Source organism: Anarrhichthys ocellatus, unplaced genomic scaffold (assembly GCF_004355925.1).
Source record: "Anarrhichthys ocellatus isolate YVR2014 unplaced genomic scaffold, GSC_Weel_1.0 scaffold60, whole genome shotgun sequence".
NCBI lineage: Eukaryota > Metazoa > Chordata > Actinopteri > Perciformes > Anarhichadidae > Anarrhichthys > Anarrhichthys ocellatus.
This window is the reverse complement of record NW_022280090.1, coordinates 1,294,536-1,313,586: the sequence shown is the minus strand read 5'-3', so window position 1 is coordinate 1,313,586 and position 19,051 is coordinate 1,294,536. Positions and strand designations below refer to the sequence as shown.

At 44.1% G+C, this 19,051-nt stretch overlaps 1 protein-coding gene across 9 annotated transcripts in view; it reads left to right on the top strand.

Moving 5' to 3' along the window:
* eif4g3a (eukaryotic translation initiation factor 4 gamma, 3a) overlaps nucleotides 1-19,051 on the top strand; it is a 44,781-nt gene that overhangs the window by 8,357 nt on the left and 17,373 nt on the right. Inside the window, exons 2-15 of one of the 9 annotated variants that reach the window (XM_031871783.1) lie at nucleotides 515-587; nucleotides 1,082-1,183; nucleotides 3,559-3,726; nucleotides 5,387-5,479; nucleotides 6,437-6,469; nucleotides 9,060-9,080; nucleotides 10,998-11,177; nucleotides 12,301-12,412; nucleotides 12,577-12,737; nucleotides 14,116-14,241; nucleotides 15,194-15,395; nucleotides 15,637-15,681; nucleotides 16,002-16,781; nucleotides 17,404-17,492. In XM_031871783.1, the coding sequence (XP_031727643.1) occupies nucleotides 515-587; nucleotides 1,082-1,183; nucleotides 3,559-3,726; nucleotides 5,387-5,479; nucleotides 6,437-6,469; nucleotides 9,060-9,080; nucleotides 10,998-11,177; nucleotides 12,301-12,412; nucleotides 12,577-12,737; nucleotides 14,116-14,241; nucleotides 15,194-15,395; nucleotides 15,637-15,681; nucleotides 16,002-16,781; nucleotides 17,404-17,492 (2,185 nt within the window). Of the gene's footprint in view, nucleotides 1-514; nucleotides 588-1,081; nucleotides 1,184-3,558; nucleotides 3,727-5,386; nucleotides 5,480-6,436; nucleotides 6,470-9,059; nucleotides 9,081-10,997; nucleotides 11,178-12,300; nucleotides 12,413-12,576; nucleotides 12,738-14,106; nucleotides 14,242-15,193; nucleotides 15,396-15,636; nucleotides 15,682-16,001; nucleotides 16,782-17,403; nucleotides 17,493-19,051 lie in introns of all 9 variants that reach the window. The other 8 variants (XM_031871787.1, XM_031871786.1, XM_031871781.1 and 5 more) reach the window with 8 other exon arrangements.

The window sequence follows — 19,051 nt, the reverse complement described above, 5'->3', positions numbered from 1 at the left end:
TTGGGAAAATGGGGAAGGTACACAGTGTACTCTCAGAGATGGGGCATTTTGAGCGGGGTGGTTATGGAGGAGGGGGAGGGATCCTTGAAATCAAACTACAGAGCCATCAGGAAAGCTCTGTGGATCCGAATCAGCATAAAAACATAGAAGCGTAGAGTGAAGTTATCTCTGCAGCGTGTTTGCTGAGCGGGTAACTTCCACACACACTAGATCACGTCTCTTCATAGGGTTTGGTCAGCAATATTTAGACTTTAAATACATGACAAATAAATTATTTTTTCATTAAATTAACAATTTAATTGTGTATCGCCATGTCTCGACGTACGACTTCATCACGATTCCACTGAAAGACAATAAATCATCCTATTGCGTTATCGTCCAGCCCTGCTTAACGCCGTCTCTTACATGAATACATTCAACATGACGGGAATGTTACCCGATGAGCCAGCATGAAACTGGATTTTGGTATCCCCCGGCTCTCTTCAGAGTTTCTCCTTAACGCAGCTCTCTCCAGAATCCCCCGGGTTCAGCCGACACTGGACGACCGAATCTTCCCCACACAACCCGGAGTGGCTGCAGTCTACAGCGTGAGTCCCCTCTCTCAAAACACATTCACCTGTATGCTGCAATGCATGTGCAGAGAATACACACTTCAGATACAGACTGCACACACAGATCTAGAATACCAACTGGATGTAATCTACAAGCACTTTATCCACGACTGTACGAAAACAAATAATACATACACAGAGTTGCCAGATTATTAGGTCCACCTGACCTGGCTCAAACTACTGCAGTCTTGTGCAACACCTTCATAAAGGTTGCCATGTTTAGTCTTTGTTAGAACTGTTTTAATAGAGGTGTTGATTTGACTTCATGGTAATTCTTCCACCTGTTTGAACTGCATTGCATCTGATGTGTTTCTGATGTTGAGTCTGCTATAAATACGCTGGACAAAATAATGGAAACTTCCTCTCACAGAACATCACAACCTTTACAATCATGCTGTAGGCTTCATGCCACCCACGAAAATCCATCAACATATGAGGTGATTCTTTTGCTGTTTCTGACCTCACCACAGAGTGCCACAGACATTGCTGTTTTTTTGAGGCAGAGCCAACTGAAGTTCAGTGCAGGAGATGCGCACCAGTTTCCTCCTAAGAACATTGTAACCTTTATGAAGGTAGGATTCATTGCATTCGTTTAAAGTGTAAACCCCTTCACGTGTACCTGATGAACTGGCAACTGAATGTGTGTTGAGTTTAAATGTCATAGCGGTTTGGTGCCATGCTAGATGTCAGTGCCTATAAAACTACTCAGCCCTCCTTTATATTTTTATATAGGTATTTTTATATATAAAGATATATGTATTTATTTTAAATCAAACAAATCTCTGCAAGAGGTTGAGAAGCTTTTACAGGCACTGTGATCCTTTGTGTGTGTTTTTGTATTTTTATTCCGTAAATAAGAAGGCATGCTTGTGAAGACATAATGCTGTTATCTTTGTCACCTCGGGGGATTTTTGCCATTCACGGTCTCCTTCAGGAGCTAATTAACATTTCCTGTATCAGATCTTTTTCACGATAATATGCACACGATTTAGTGAGGGGCTTCAGGAAGACTATTAGATTTGGCCGCAGAAAAAAAAAAAAGGGAAAGAGAAATCCCAAATTTAGTTTGATATGCTGTCCTTCTGAACTCTGGGAGACATTTATTGTCTAGTCAGTGACCAGCCACTCATACTGTATCACCCTAAAGAGAAACACAAACCCGAAATGGCATCCTCCCTTCCTTTTGAGGGCATCATGCCATACAACCATCCACGCTGAGCTGCTCGCAGACCCTCGGTGCTCTGCCACACCATTCTTGTCTTCTCTGATAAGCCAAATGTGCAATTATCTGGAGGGCAGTGATTTGTTAGAGGACTCTGTAAGATACTGGTTAGTGGCTATCCCACTATTAAATGTTCAGTTCAGAAATTAGAAGATAGGAATATTGATTCCCCTCTTCACATCATATTGTATTGATTTTTATTTTTTCACACGAAATGCACTGAGCTGACACAACAGATACAATGAGGCTTCGTGGTGGTCATATGTGGAAACATATTGGCTTGTGTGTGTTTGTTAGCCCCATGGTGCTTTTTATTTTCACAATCTCTGGCTCTTACGAGCGTTGTGGTATACCGTAGATTTGCCACTTTGATTATTTGACACCACATATACGATGCTTTTCAGTGATTTAAAAAAAAAAAAAAAAATGCTGTGTATATGTATATATATGTGTGTGTGTGTGTGTATATATATGTGTGTGTGTGTGTGTGTGTATATATATATGTGTATGTATGTATGTATGTATGTATATATATGTGTACAGAAGCGTGAAGACGGTCTATTCAGCTGCACGCTTATTTATCCGCTGTAACACAAAGGTACCGGAAACACCGCAGGTTTTATGCGATTTTTCTAGCTCTGGAAGTTCGTCTTAAGGCATTAGGCTGCAACCATGAGGACACTGGTGGAGATAAACCGTGCCCATGGCGTGAAACGCTTGTTCTCTGCAGTGGATGCAGAGGGCTTGTGCACTCTTCTCCTCCCTTCCCCTCATGTACAGCCGCTTGCCTCCCCTCCCCCATTCCATCACTTTGTATGTCCTCAGAATCAGTCACTCGCGTGGAGCAGAGCAGGCTCCTCCCCTGGCAACAGCGGCTAGCTTAGTTGGTTTATCCCAGGTCATCTAAGGGAAGTGGGCCATACACAGAAGATGGAGAGAAGCAGACGGGGTTGGTGCTATAGAGGCTGTACAGAATGTTGCCTGTAGTACCTGTGGATTTGAATATAATGTCACAATGGGATGTTAGCATTGGAGCTGGGAAAGCTTTCACGGCCAGGGTGTGTCGAGATAAAAAAAATAAAAAGGTGGGTTTCCCCGTTTTTCCAGTCCGTCTCAGTGTCCGTGCCTCCTGCTTATTTCTGCAGTATCCGGTCTCATTCCCTGGAGTGTCGGGCTTGCTGCAGCAACAAGCAGCACCTGCAGTTGTGCCAGCCCACAGCTGCAGCAGCCAAGGCCCATTCTGACACCAAAGGCTGAGTCAAATTTCCCCCCCCCCCCCGATACCGCTCGCACGCCTTGTGCCTAACCTGAGCCCCTTTCGCTTTCCCATATTGACAAGGATAGTTTAGCATGCTCTCGCTCGTATCTATTGTATCAGATGCACTCTGTTATCACAGGCGAGCGGGGTTGTAATGTGATTACTTGACCCAGTTTTTGCAACATGAGGCCCAGTATTTCCTGCACAGCGGCTTGCAGAAGGGGCCAGAGCCAGTCTTAGCCAACCCCTGCAGGCTTCAACACCCATCCACAGCACAGGTCTTCGCCTCTGCGCACATTTACCGGGGCTAATCCTTGAGCTTGTAGCTTAATTTCCTCAGCAGGAGGGAGGACTTATTGTGTGTGTGTGTGGGTGGGTGGGTGGGTGGGTTGACCCACCCACCCACCCATAATGTCTGACATAATGTCCCTTTTTTGTGTCTAACCTTCTTGTTTCATGTGCTACAGGTACCCAGGCATGCTGGCCCTCCGTACACTGCTCACGACATCACAAAGGGACACCCTAGCTTGGCGGGCACCCCACCCGGTCATGCCCACTCCCCAGCACTCTCTCAGGTATCACTACCCACAGCTTCCCAATATCGCTACCCTAAGGGCTGGGAGGCAGGCGGAGGGGTGAGTTCATCACTGTGTCCGCCGTCAACCTCTCTGCATCTTCATGCTTCATCTGTCCATTGTGTCTGCATGCTTTGGGTGACCTGTGTTTGGGCTGGGCGGCAATTAAACACTAGAATTCATCATTTCTCAGTAGAATTTCATCATGACGAAATATGACGTTCTTTTTTTTGTACCAACATTTGTCACATTGCCAGATTTTGAACACATTTTTTTTTTTTTCTAAATGTTTAGATTTTTGCTCTAGGTAAAAATAGATCATTTTGACGAACATAAGAATGAATTTGAATACTTACCCGTTGTCATGTAGGACAATAATTCTGCCCATTGGGCCGACCCCTAACCTGTATTATTTACTTTTCTTACATCTGCTTTTTACTTTCATCATTTCCCTGTTTGTCTCATTTCTTCTACACTACTTTTACACAGCAGTACTCCATGTGTGCATGATTGCATTGTTTGTGATGAAATTCAGATGAACATATGGTTAAAACTAAGTAAAATTCTAATAGACACTGTATGCTCCTGTTGAGGGTCTGCAGAGGGCACGCCCTGCATGCATGTGTCCAAATAGCAATAAACAGTATGTCCTGGGCCGAATGCATATATACACAAACACGTTTCTGTGACCTGTTTGCCTTAAGACTACGGGAGGAATGGAGGGAACCCGTATGAACAATGGGAGAACATGGGTTTAAACGCAGAACCTTCTTGCCGTGGGGTTGTGGTACTCACCACAAGGATTGAGGAATGTTTGGATGTACGAGCCAACCCTCACTGTGGTTTGTCAGCTACATTGTACAGCTGCAAAAGGTTGTGTCACTGTGGGAGGAACACTCCATTATGTCCTACGCATTAGTAAAACAACGCCACAGGAATCAGTCATGACGGGCTATTTCACCACGAGGCTACGATTTTTATGTGATTAGTCAGAATGGGTAGGTCTGTTTTAACATATTGGAGCCAGATCTATTAGCCTGCAGGTTAACACCATCAGAGTAACATTTCAGAACATTGCAAGACATGTTTTTAAGCTCTGTAAAAATGCAAAGTGGCAAATGATTAATTGGGATTGGGAATACAATAACAGGGAAAGTGGGTGTGAACGCAAACCCGTGATTGGCTTGGGTTTATTTAATTGATTAGGATTAGAGATGGTGGGGGTCAGGTAAGGGTTCATTTTTATAGGGACTTCCTTCTCCGTCCATATCTGTTGTGAGATTCATACACATGGGTTGGAGATAGAAAAGGCCAATCCAATCGGTTGATCACTAATTCACTGTCAGACAGTGACACTGCTGCTGGGATACTGTCGTCTCCGATCGCCTTGCTGCTCTCCGCCTACAAGCGTGTTGAATGCGTGACTCCGCTTCTTTGAAAGTATGCGAGCATGCTTGCGAGGAATCTAGTCGTTCCACTTTACCGTTACTGGCCCGCTGCCTCACCCTAAAGCTCTGGTCTCTCACCAGCGTTCTATAGACGCAAACGTAAACCATCACCGCCGTACGTTGGTGTTGCTGCTGTATTGTTGGGGTTACAGCTGGTCAGTGAAACGTCTCAATGAAATGACCAGCAGCTGATTTCTGCACAGTCCCTGTTCTGTATATAATGAACCCTTTCCCTCTCTCTCTCCGTCTTTCCTTTTTTTGTCTTTCGACAGTCTCCATACAACCCTGGACAAAATGCTGTTTCCGCCCCTCTCGTGTATTCTCCCCAGACACAGCCAATGAATGCACAGCCACAAAGTCGCCCGGTGAGTGTCCCTCTGCTCGTGGATTTACTGCACGCCCGCCTCCGAGTGGCCAAACAGTTTGTGGTTCACTGTGCCTGTCGGTGATGCAGGGTCCTGGTGTTATGAAGTCACAAGTGGCTCCAGAAATGTTGACCGATCTCGATCTGCTCACGGCAGTGAAGCAGTTTAGCTTATTTTTTTTCAATGAGGTCTCCTTCCTTGTCTCCTTTTTAAAGCGCCCTCATGAGTCTAGGAGTAGTAGAAGCATTAAAGTTAGAAGGTCGCTCCCCGTGTCAGTGTTCTCTTACGTCCGTTTAAATTGTCTTTTTTTGTTTTAATTGTCAATTCAAGCTGCTGTATCTTACAGTGTTGTGTTAGTGTAGCCTAAGGAAAGCTGCGTAAAGATCGCCAACACCTTTTCTTTTGTGAAAAACTCCCTCCACAACAAGCCTAGTAAGAAATGTCCAAATATTACATGTAATTTGCCAGCATTCTCTGTACACACACACTCTTCCCAGTAAGCATTACTTATTAATCCTGCCTGGCTCCTGCCCAGCCCCCCCTCAGCAGAGCAAGGCTGTCAGACCTCGGTCAGTGTCTACACACACACACACACATTCATGCGTCTTGTTTTCTGTGTGGTTCCAGTTGCAGGTTTGCCAAATAAGAAACTTGAAATTAATTTGGTCCCACCACAGTATGCTTCACAGCATTACAATCCTTTCTGTGTTTGACAATTTAGAAGTGAGTGGTACATAAAGCGAAATTAGCTCGGGTCTGACAGCTGCACCATGTGCCATGTGTCCTCAAAGCTTTGTTGCTCTGTGGTTTTGTACTATATTTTCAAGCATCTGCCCTCATCCCTCATCTTATCTCTGTGTCTCTCTTATGCTCTTTCTCTCCCCCCCCCCCCCCCCCTTCCGCTTTGCCATCAATGCTTCAATCTCCTTGCTGGACCTCTCCTCCCTCCCCCACCAGTTTGCTACGGGCCCTCGACCAACCCACCATCAGGTATTTACCCCTGCTGAAGGCCCCTCCTGCTCCCTCTCTTGCATCATCCTCATCAAAGCCGTTTTTTTGCTGGTACCTGCTGGCAAAGGGCTGTTTGTGGGACGTCTGCTGTTCCTTTAAAAAAAAAAAAAAAAAAAAAAAAAAGAAAGCTCTCCGATATGAAAGCCTTCATGTGTCTTTGGATAGAGTACAAGAGGTTTTAATTATCATGGGATTGTGCTGTAATCAAGATATCCAGCCAGGTGCACAGAGCCGCTTCCTGCACTATTCATGTTTATTTTTACGGTTGGATTGATCTGAGTTTATTCCTAGAATTTAATTTGTGTTTAATAGTCTTCATCGGGGTTAGGGTTCATGAAGCTTGTGGGTGTCCTTGGTTTCTAGCTCAGGATGTTAATGACTGCGATTCTCCTCACAGTTCATATATTTTCACCCCAGGATATTGGGGGTGAATGTCAGTTGTCGCTTTCCTGAGTCATTCAGTCAAAAGTGTTTTGACAGTGGAAAGTTAACATTCTTGTATTTGTAGGGCACTGTTAAAGTTGACCGAGGTAGTAGAGACATCATTGCAATCAGTGTTCAAGGCTATTTGGCTCCATTGCAGATTGCTTCATTCCTGACAACAGAAATAGAGACGCTGTTATTGCTGTGCTAAATCTCAGACTTGTTTCAGTGACAAGACCCTCATGAGACCATGCTCTCATTTGTGCCCCGTAATTACACCGAGGTACTGTAATTAGATTGGCTGTTTTTATTATTGTTTGGGTGAGAATTGTGTCGTCTAATTCAAGATGGACACAAACAGCTGCACGAATTAGTCTTAAAGAAATACTTCACCCCAAAAATCACCATTTGTATATCAATTACTCGCCCTGTGTTACCTTGAATTCTTTAATTTAACTTTGGTTTAGGTTTTACTTCATCAAGAATTTTCTCAGTTTTTATATTCTTCGTTCAGGCATGCGAGAAAAAGGTAACGCGGGGTAAGTAATTAAAACACAAATGGTCATTTTGGGGGTAAAGTATTGCTTAAAGATGCTGATTGTTTCATGTGTCTACTACAGACAGTAGTCGGTGTGTGTGTGTGTGTGTGTGTGTGTGTGTGGGGGGGAGACACTGGTGTAAATTACACTCTGTGTCCTGTTAGGCAGCTGACACTCTGTGGGCCAATGTCATTAGATTATGAAGAGCATGTTAATGTGTTCCTGTCTGGCAGACAGCGCAGTGTTTGTGGTGCTGTTGGTGAGTTACCTTGTGGACGCTAACATTCTCAGACATGTCTGAGTGCCGACATTCAACCGATGTGAATCGCTGTTATCGTTTTTTCTGTTGATTCTCGGCATTCCACATCCTCACCTTCTGGACGCTTCTGTGTGGACACATTTTTAACAGACTATTAATAGTGTGGTGTCAAAGTGTGTCGGATGTGTTCGCCCCACGTTGGTGTGTACAAACACACATACAAAGTGCATTCTCTGGCTGTCACAAAGTGGCGCTGGGATCTCTTGTGCCACCACGGAAGTTGAGTCGGGAAGCAGATGAAGCCGAACAGTGGCCTTTTATATCAATGGTGAACACAGCCATTGTCCCCCCGAAACACACTCGATGCACAGTAAAGGGTACATAGGGATCAGAACATGAATTCATTTGGCCCATCACAAGCACCATCATTATTTCATTTTTTTTCCCTCCACGTAACTGACTTTTGGGAGATTTCAATGCTTTTGTTTGTGTTATTGTGTGAACCAGAAGGTCAGAACAAGTGGAAATTACACTAAAACAAACGACTGTTGTTGTACAATCCAGAGAGCTGTTCAGAGTGTAGATGACTCTCTTAGTTTTAGCCTCGAGTGTTTCCTTTAGGTTGGACTCAAGCGAGCGGCCAAAGACTGCAGTTCCTTAAATGGCCACTTGAGGCTCCATAGACCCGCATGTTAAAACGCCCAACTTTAGAGCAGGAACAAACGTGTTTACAGCCTTTCACAAAATAGGGTTTTAGTCTCTATAGGTTCTCCTTCATTACAACTACACGGGGGGTGAATTTTTATGTAACTCACCCATTTAAATTATATCGAGGCTTAAATGTATACATAATTAAAGGTGTGGCCACTTTGAGTGATGGGTGGGTGCCATCTCGGGCCGCTAGCCGTCTCCTCTCCTCCGAAAATGCCAAATTGGCAAAAGCAGACTGTGGTAGGCTGGCACACAGATTTTGAGAAAGGAATCAACCCGTGGAAGTAAAGTGAGAGAGGATGTGCCTGCGGGTATATATATGTATGTGTGCAACTGTTCATGTTATGGCCTGGTGATGCACAAGTCAAAGGCTGATGTGACATTTTCACTGTGAGCTGTTTTTCCACCCTCTCAAGGATAAACCATATCTTTCTGAAGGTGCTTTCTAGCGCACAAGTTATTTTTGCCGATGAAAGTGTCTCAGGATCAGTTACAGTGTCAGGTGGATGGGAATAATTGGGTGGTTTTGTGCCTTAATGTGTGTGGGTGAATGATTGCCGGCTTTGTTTTTGTATTGAGTGTCACCAGTACAGTCTCCCATTGGCTTTTTCTCTCTTTCCTGCTTTCACTACTCAAGGGAGGATTCAGGCCCATCCAGGTAACATTAACCTCTGTTTCACAAGTCTCTCTGCAGACCTGCATGGCATGATGAGGATCATCCCTAAATGATCCCACCCCCCCTCCTCCACTTTTAACCCTGTGCACCCCCTCATCTCCACCGCACTGAATGCCGAGTAGAGAGGTCTTTTATCATCATTTATTCCTTTCCTCTTTCATCCCGTAGAGGATCATTACTTCACTTTCCACTTCATAATGTCGCCGTTTTTGCTCCATTCATTATTCATCTTTAATTAGCTTGCACAATTTCCAAACTGCATGCGGAATGAAAGAGTCTCTTTTATTGTTCCCTAAGATAAGTGTATTTCCTTTTTATATCCATGCGATTCGTAAGTGTCTCTTACCTGTTGGAAATGTGTTCGTATCATTTTTTTTATTTGGGTAGCTGGGAATGAACAGTTTCCTGGTCGTTTCCCAGATTTCCACAGGGCTATTTACAATGATTTATTCTGTTAAAGGTGATTTCCCTCCTGGGTATTTTTAGACGGTTTTACACCATTGTTTATTCTGCTCTCCTTCACAATGTAACCGTGGTTGGGTATTCCCAGCTTGAGCTCGGTCCCAGCTGTTGGTAGTGGTCTCTCTTCAGGCCCGTCCAAGCACAAAGCCCATCCAATATTCAACTTTAAGCTGATTGGGACATGTGCTGTGTAAGAAGCCATTGTAGCTTCAGTCTTTATGAGTTTATTTTTTAAGTTTTCTGTGCTGTGTGACGCACAAGAAAGAGAGGCCATATTGCTGCCCGGTGAAGAGAGCCGTGTGCCTCACAGTCGGTACAACTGCAAAGTTGGCCAAGCTGCTCGGGCACAAAGAGAGGTATTTGAAGCCATTCAGCTTCTTTATTTTATTTGCTACAGCTGTTAGTCTGGTGCAGCATGTTTACCGTTTAGAAAGAGACTGGCCAGAATAAAACAAAGAGAGAGAAAAAAAACAAGAATTAATTAAATGTACACACGCTATTCCCCTTTAAGTTTTCTGCAGGAAACCGTATTCAGGCCGGTATCTGCCAATAAGGTCGGGTGAAGTCCTTTGTTGCTGATCCAACCATAGGAAAAAAAGACATTAAAAAACCCAATGTCCCCCAGGGAAAACCCTTCAACCGCCAGTGTGTGTGTGGCTGTGGGATACCTCTGTGTAGAACGCTGTATTTGAGTTGATCTCCTTCCATGTCCGTCTGTAACAAACGGCATCCGGTTTCATTCAGGGAAAAGAAATGTCTCTAGAAAGTCTCAACCATACCAGCGTTATATTTATCATTTAAAATAACATAGATATAGTGATCAAATCCTCATTAACGGAAACACAGAGAACAAGTAAAGGGATAAAAACTTGAATTAGAGATTATTAACAAAACAAACACAAATGTCTGGAAGACTTGAGACCGTTCACTCTGTAGCACTATGACTACAGACTACTTTTTACTAAATCTATCTCAATATGAATGAATCATGCTTTTAAAGCTTCTGTTTAATTGATAAGATGATTGTCGGAGGAAATATTAAGACCCAAGTGTCTAAATGGAGAGTGGGGCTACCTGCTTTGCAGATGTCATTCATCTGATTCATAGAATGCTTTCCAGTTAAAGTAATAATATAGTAATTGATGTGTGGGTTGATTATAGAGGCATTAAATGGTAATGCATGTCTTCCCTCGGTCTGAGTGAGAGTTCAGAGTAAGTCCTGCTGCTTGGCCTCTTTTCTTTTCTTTTTTCTAAAGCTGCTGATAAGTACTCGGACTGTCTCACTGTGAGAAATGTGCAGGCCAAATGGCGAAGACATCTGAAAGGCTGTTCTCTCTGCTTGTATTTTAGATAAAGCGTGGCAGCATGTGGCCTCTGGGATGCTACTTTAATGTATTTTGTCGTGTTCTCTGCGTTTCTCTCACGTGTTGCCCTCAGTTTTTCCAGAGGACTCAGATGCAGACTGCGCGGCCTACCATCCCCACGAACACAGCCTCCATACGGCCGGGATCACAGGCTCCCACGGCGGCCGTGTACCCCACTAACCAACCCATCATGATGGCCATGGCGCCCATGCCTTTCCCTTCCCCACAGGCTGCACAGTACTACATCCCACAGGTGACGCACTCAACTGGCTCCCAGAAATTAGCATGAAGCATGTCTCTTATTTTGACGTGTTATAATGAACATTAGGATTATACTTTATCTTGATGTCACATTTGCTTCTGCAGTTTTGATAATTTTTCTCGTAGTTAATCGAATACTGAGACAATGTTCTTTGGCTGCAGCTGGTACTGGTGAGAGTGAGCTGATTTAAAGGAGTAGTGCAGCATTTTGAGAAATGCATTTATTCATTTTTTTTTTTTTTTTGCCAGAAGTTCGATAAGAAGATTGATGCAAGTCACTCTCATGTCTGTTTGTTAAATATGAAGCTGCAGTCAATTGCCTGGTATCTTCCTTTCTTATCTGTCTTTCCAGAAAGTTATTGCATTGTAAAAATTGGATTGTACAAATTTAACAACTTGGATATGATGTGTTCAGTGAGCTGCAGAAGCGCCTGGAGGCAGATTCTGTTTCCTTCTGGACGGAGCAAGGCTAGCCGTTTCCCCCTGTCTCCAGTGTTTGTGCTAAGCTAACCAGCTGCTGGCTGTACTGGCTGCCTTACATTTACCAGACTGGTGTGAGAGTAGTATCAAGCTTCTCATCTCACTCTTGGCAAGAAACCAAAAAAACAAAAAGGGTTTTTCCCAAAATTCCTTTAACATACCAGAGGCTCTATTACGCATGGCTCCACACCTGTCCATACCTCAATGCCAGGTATAGTTATGACTGTACATTAGATATGTAAAAGCATTCATCATAACAAACACAGATTCTGAACATTAGCATCTCCCTTTGTCTCAGGCAGGAATTATGCAAAAATATTGTTGCTGCTGTAGATCACCTGCAATTATTTTGTTTTTGTGCTGTTGACTACAGAGATAACACTCTGGTCTCAGCTGGCACTGATTTAGATTTGACTTACTACTAGAAATACAGTTCATAACACTGGTCATGGCAGAATTTGAAAAAAGGGCGTATCCAAAATCTCACAGGACGATGATTCAAATCCCTTAAAATTAAATCTAAACGTAAAAGAAAAAAAGTATCACCAGTGATTGCAAAAGTATGCAGTTTTTGCATGACGTTTGCACAGTATCTGATGATGTGTTGAGCGGTCTCTCTCTGTCTTTCCTTGCAGTATCGCCACAGTACGCCCTACGTGGGACCTCCTCAACAGTACTCTGTGCAGCCTCCAGGGACTGGCACCTTCTATCCTGGTCCAGGTCCAGGGGAGTACCCTGCCCCATATCGTGAGTCATTAACACAACAAAAACGCACATCGAGTACAATGTCACTTTTAAAATCCAATTTCACCACAATTAGACACAACCAATCAGCCTCGGGTGCAACGGTGTTGAACTAATTCCTGTTTTCCACTCTTTTGTTTTTCCTTTTTACGCCCTTTTTCATCCAGATCCCCTCAGGTACCACCCGCCTGTCTCACCCTCTGTTCCTGCTCCCGTCCCCACAGCTGGTCCGCCCTACTACCCAGGACAGAGTGTGTATCCCCCCTCACCCCCCATCATAGTGCCTACACCACAGCAACCTCCACCAGCCAAGCGCGAGAAGAAAACAGTGAGTGCCTTAGTAGTTCTGTTTCTATTTTTTCTTTTTACCAATAGATTTGACACTCTGAGCCTCCAGTTATCTTGCTTTTTGTCAAGTTTAAAAATATCTTGCTCTTGTGGAAGCTTGCAGAATACTAGGAAAAAAAGGGATGTTTTGGATGTTTTAAAGTGGAGTTGTATGAGATACTTATCCACAGTCCGTGTATCACTGACAACAGTAGGTGGTCGGGATGCCCCCAGTTTGGAGGAGGAGACAGGAGTATTAATTGGCACGGTAGCAAAGTAATGTACTGCTGGGAACGGGGCATCAACGAAACTTATTTTTGCCACCTCAAAGAAAGACATCTAAAATAATCGATATCAGTATAAGTGTGTGCTACATTCAGAATATTTCGCGGAGAACAGAGCCACGAGACTCATTGGCTCATTGGTTCACCTCGCAGATCACGAAAGTTGTCGGTCCGCCTCCGCTGCGATCGGTTGGTTAGTTTGGTATTTTTAAAGTGTTAGTTCAGATTAAAAAAAGTCACACAAAGTCACCACTTACCAATCGATGCAGCAGTAGACCAGAAACTCCTGTATTCTGCGAGGTAAAATTACTGTTTTTGTCAAAGGTATCTGTGGCCTTGAAGAGAGAGCGCATAGATAACAGCTTCCGTCATTCTTTTAGTTAGCTGCTGCCCCCGTCAACAGCAGTACATTACTGTTCTCCAGTGTCGGTTCTCCTGTCTGATTCTCCAAACTAGTGTCGTTGTGACTGCCATCTTCTGCAGAACACTGACTATGGATATGTACCTCATACAAACCTACTTTGAAACATCCAAACTATCCCTTCAAGGCCCATTTAGCAGTTGTTCTGGAGCTTTACATCACATAGTGATTTCTATCAGTTGTCACAGAAATGTAGACGTTCAAATTTCCATTTGTTTCACAACCTTTTTAGGACTTCTCATCCATATTGGCTCAAAAGTCGAGCTTCACATTTCAGTTTTGATCTCGTAAACAGCAGTTGACGAAACAATCTCCCCTCAAAGTTCATTTAGTAGCTGCTCTGGAGCTTTCAATCTTTTCATACAGTATAATCAGTTACTCCAGTTGCTCTTTGTGTTTAGAGTTACAGAATACATCTTCTCTTGTATAAAATAGGCAAGATTTTGCGTAATATGAGGAATTCATTTTTACAAAGTATGTTTTTGAAAAAGTCTACTTTAAGCATGTGAATTGGTCACAAAATGTAACGCATTAATGTAATACTCCAACCTCTTGTTGGTATGTAACGCTGCCGATGATAAGCATGCGTAAGACGTGGCTGAGGCAGGGATGCGCCGAGACTCGGGCGCTTTAGTGAGGTCTGTTTCTTTTTTTTTGTGCCATTGTCCTCCCAGATCCGTATCCGTGACCCCAATCAGGGTGGCAGGGACATCACAGAGGAGATCATGGCAGGGGGTTCAGGGAGCAGGAATTCAACGCCTCCTGTCGGCCGGCCCTCCTCTACCCCTACACCCCCGCAGGTATGCCTCCCCGACGCACTCACCGTGGTTAGTTACAGTCGTGGTGGTACAGCACCGATTTAGACCGGAGCTTCGGCTGTGGAGAGGAGAGACGGGACACGGCTTCTGTGTCTTTGGTGATTTATCTGGCCGTCTTGCCCTCTCATAAGGAATTCATGACAGTTTTCTGTCCAGAACACGCCTCGGCACTTTTGTAAATTGTTTTATAAATGTGGCTGAGCGTCGTATGTTCCTGGGACCATTTAGGTCAAAAAAGCCTGAAGAATAATAATAAAAACGAGTTATCACATTAATATCACATACAATGTATATTTAGACATGCATGTGGGTATTATGACTTATTAAAAACACTCTTGATGAATTCACTGTAATCATATTAACAGATGTTTTGATCTTATTAACAGATGTTTTGATCTTTCACCTGATTTCTTTTCCTTAGATCATGTGCTCTCATGTCTGTATTCTCCTGCTCCTCCTACAGAATCCACTCAGTTGTTGTTGTTATCTATCCGGTCTGTTCATTAAAAAAAAATTGCATTGAAGCCCCTTAATTAGAAACCGTTGTAAGAATGCCATCGGCACATTTTATTACATGAAACGTACCAAGCCCAAAAAAACAGCTTTCCTGGATTCTGAAGAAAGACAAAGTGTCCTTCTGTGGATGTTAACAGTCTTTCCTCTCTCTCTGTCTTTTTGTGCCCCCTTTTGATTTCTTTCCCTCTTTTCCTCTGTCCTCCTCTCTGTATTGTTCTGAGCCATTTCTCCTCCTCCCGCTATTCCTCCCATATCAATCTTCATCTTCTGTCTTGTCTGCCATTGCTGTCCTCCTAATCTAACACCCCCCCCATCGGACTCCTTATTTCTGCTTAATCCTACATTCGGGCTTGTTTGTTTATTGGTTTGTGTGCGTGCCTACATCTCTGTGCCTGTCTCTGGTTTTCTGTGTTGCTAGTTTTTATGGGCGCACCCTCATTATCCTCACATTTTCTACCTCAAAACGCAGCAGCAGCCGAGCAGCAGCCAGACACCAGAGCAGCAGCAGCCTCCTCAGCCACAGCAGGCCCATCCTGGAGGTTACACGTTGGAGCCACCACAGCCCCAACAGCCACAGCAGCCATCGACCACTGGGGCTTCAGATACCAAACCAGGGCCAGGTCTGCACCAACATCCCCCCCCCCCCCCCCCCCTCTTTCTTTGAAATACACCCAAAATGCCTAACAAGTCCAGTAGTCTTCACCAATGCTGTTTTAACCTGAGTTTTATGTTAAAATTGTGAAAGTATCAGGTCTGTTTCACTGCTGTGTCGTCACCTCCTGTCGGGCAATGTCATGCCTGCACTCTTTTGCTGAAACGATTCACAGGCACATCTTATGTCTCGCTTTTTCATTTTCCCAGAACATGCTGCACATCGACTGCTTTCACTTTCATTTCCCACACAAGGCGAGTCAGAGCGTCTTGTTTTCCAGTAATTATATGAAACATTTTCACCAGCATTTCTCAGCATCCCTTATGGAACCAGTTCTACATTTGCATAGACGCTTATTAGTGAGCTAAAGGCTAAAAGTTTAACCTGATACCCTCTATGCAAATGCTGGAAAATGGCGCCTGGTTTACTGAGCCTGGAGCTGTCACAATCATGAACTTAATATCCATCCAAGCATTTTTACACACACGTTATCTATTTAAAGAAAGAGATGCATGATTCAAATATTCCCTTCGAGCTTTAGATTGTGTGTTTATCTGAACTCTTCCTCTTCCAGATGATACGCCAAAACTGGAGCCAGTTGTCCAGAAGTCTTCCTCGCCCGGGCTTGTGCAGCCTGAAGCCCCTGTCGAGAGACTTGAGGCCAAAGCTACTGTCACTGAGCTCTCTTCTGCTGTTGAACCAGAGCTTCCCTTACCTGCTTCAGTGACCGCCGCCGTCGCTCTCCCTCTGTCAGCGGCCAACAACAGTGAGCGTCCCTCAGCCAGGGAGTCCACTGCTTCAGCCTCTTCTTCCTCCTCCGCAGTCGGGGAGCACAAGCCCTCTTTGGCGACAAGTCAGACTCCCAACACAGACGAGCCTCTCTCAGACGCTCCGCGAACTCCGGCCGCCTCGCCAGCGCCGGCTCCCAAGGCTTTGAACGGCCTCGAGGACTCCGGGACCGAGCTGGACGCCCTGGCTCACGAGCCTTCTCTTCCGTCTTCAGCTGCACTCCAGCCCCCAGCCTCTGCTCCTGCTTACAGAGAGGCGGCCTCCTCTGAAACTCTGCCCTCTGACGTGAGGCCCGAGTTACCCGTTGCTGCTGCGCTCGCCCCTATGGCACCTGTGGCCGTGGTGCCAGTCACCCTGACCTCAAGTCCCGCCCCAGCTTTGCCAGTCACGCTCCCCCTCGGCCTTCCGCCTCTAGTGCAGGCCACGACAGAGGCCGGCGAGCCGAGCAAGTCCTTAGACACTAAAGACATCGTCCCCAAGGCGGGGACAGGGGCACATGGAGGCATTACAGACAGCAAAACAGAGTCCCAGCACCAAGCACTCACCAGGAAGAGTCCCACTACAGGTACTTTATCAGATGCGATTCAACTACTGTAAACATCTATTGTAGCCTATCATTGTGACAGTCCAGCCTACAAAGAGAGGCTGTTTTTATGGGTACACTCAATAACTAGAGTGTTTTATGAACGCCCATGTAGCACACATTGCAGATAAACAGTCTGCTGTCACACTTAACTCCTCTAGAAGAAATATAATAACCTATCAGCAAGGTCAGAGCTGGGCTTAGTTCCCACACCTTCAGAAAAACCTGGAAATTATGAGACAAGTTTTAAATACATTTGTTTCCCTGTGAGATTATTTTCACATTTATTTGCCAAGAAAAACGTTTTTTTCCATAATTCCCCCTTGTTGTGCTCAGTAATTGGTTGTTTTAGTTTGGTCAGAGATGGGTGAGGTTTATCACGTTAGTAATAAGTAGACGCCATAGTTAAAGTCACTGTCATTTTCTGGCTTTCATCATATTGACAATTATACCCATCTGCTATCCATCTTAGGTTGAAACAGATGTTTCTCTTGCACATCATTGTGTTTTAAACACACATTCCCTTTTTACATCCATTGTGGTTGAGTTGTTTGATGACTGGCTGTGGCTGATTGCATGTTCCTGCGTTTGTGTTTCCATGCAGTTAATCAGACTGCTTCTGCTATACCAAAGAGCTGGAGGAAACCAAAGGAAGAGATCGCTGCTGGAGACGCACCTCAAAAGGAAGATGAGGTAAGAAAAGAGGCCCAAAGCGGCTCACCATGTAGGTGAACCTGCTGTAGTGAGTATTGAAAGTCCTATACAGATGTTGAGTTTAAATTATCTTCAAGTATGGATACTTTCAGGTTTGAATATTATCAAATATTCTGTGACAAGTACCTACTTCCCAATACATTTGTAATATTTCGTCACCTTCTTGAATGTTTTTTTAAATGCCTACAAAGTATCTCAGGTTTGGGACAGTGTGTGTGTGTGTGTGTGTGTGTGTGAGAGAGAGAAGAGGAAAGGTGCATTATGGGCAATAGTTAAAGTGGAAACTGTTTCCAGATGTGTGGCGGGGGTAGCAGACTTAAATTACTTTGGGATGTTGTTATCGTTCAAGAGTGACAGTGAGTAGTTATCCATCATCTTCATTGCTCCGCCAGCCCACTGTATGTAAAATCAGCTCTTTCCCCGCTCTCGTTTCCTCTCTTTTATTGTTTTGTCCTGGGCTTGTTTTCACTGCGCCACCAAACCGGTGTCGCAGACTTTTAGGTTTTAGGTTTCATTGAACAAGCACGATGCGCAAAGAACAAATGTTATTTCACGCAGAAAATAAACACTAAAATATCTTACGAGCATAGAACAAGTTCAGTTCAACTCATCTTCTGGATTTAGACTCTGTCTCACAATATTTCATTTTATATTGAATACTACTTGGCTGTACATTGAAGCTGGCTTGACACTGGACTCAAAATATGACCTCATTGACTCAGTTGTTTCTCTATGGAGACTAAATGCAGTGCCCCCACTTAAAGCCGCTGTTTATTTTTGAAGACAAAGAAAATGTATTGTCTCGTTGAGAAAAATCACTTGCAGGCACGTCCTTGCCAGGATAGCACACAGAGCACGTAACACAGAACATGAATTATACAACATAAACAAATTAAAGAATAATCCATCTTTCTTTTTTTTTACTTTTAAATGGTGTTCGTGTACAGATAATATAAGAAGGACACTAGGGATAGTGTAAATGATAGCAGCATAGGCGTAGCCCTACTGCAACAAGCCTATTGTGCTGCTATGTTTCCTCCTGCTCTGTCTTTTGTTTGTACCTGACCCATTCCTGAGTCCTCTTCCCTTCACTCTGTTTCTCTCATTTTCTCCTCCTGCAGTTAAACCCTTTCTTTATGTGTCTGTCCATTTCACCCTGTTAGCAGATGACCTCCTTACTGCCATGTAACTGATAATTAAAGATGGTGTTAAGTGGAGAAATGTCAATACTACTAGTCTTTAAATATAAGGAGAGCTATGCAGCAGCAGCCATTAAAGGGGAAATTGACCACCTGTTGTGTGGATTGAATCAACAAACTCCTCAGTGCACGCTAGATTGACCAAGAAACCTTAGTTTGCAGCTGCAAAATCTGCTGTTCTTCTTGCATCTAATTTTTAGTTGTTTTGACGTCCCAGAATATGAGAGTAGAGGGTGTTCTGGACGGGGAGATGTTTTACAGTGTTTTGGCTGACTAAGATATTCAGCAGCTGAAGAAATGCAGCGGAGAGAGGCAGAGAATGCAGCTCCATTAGCCGTG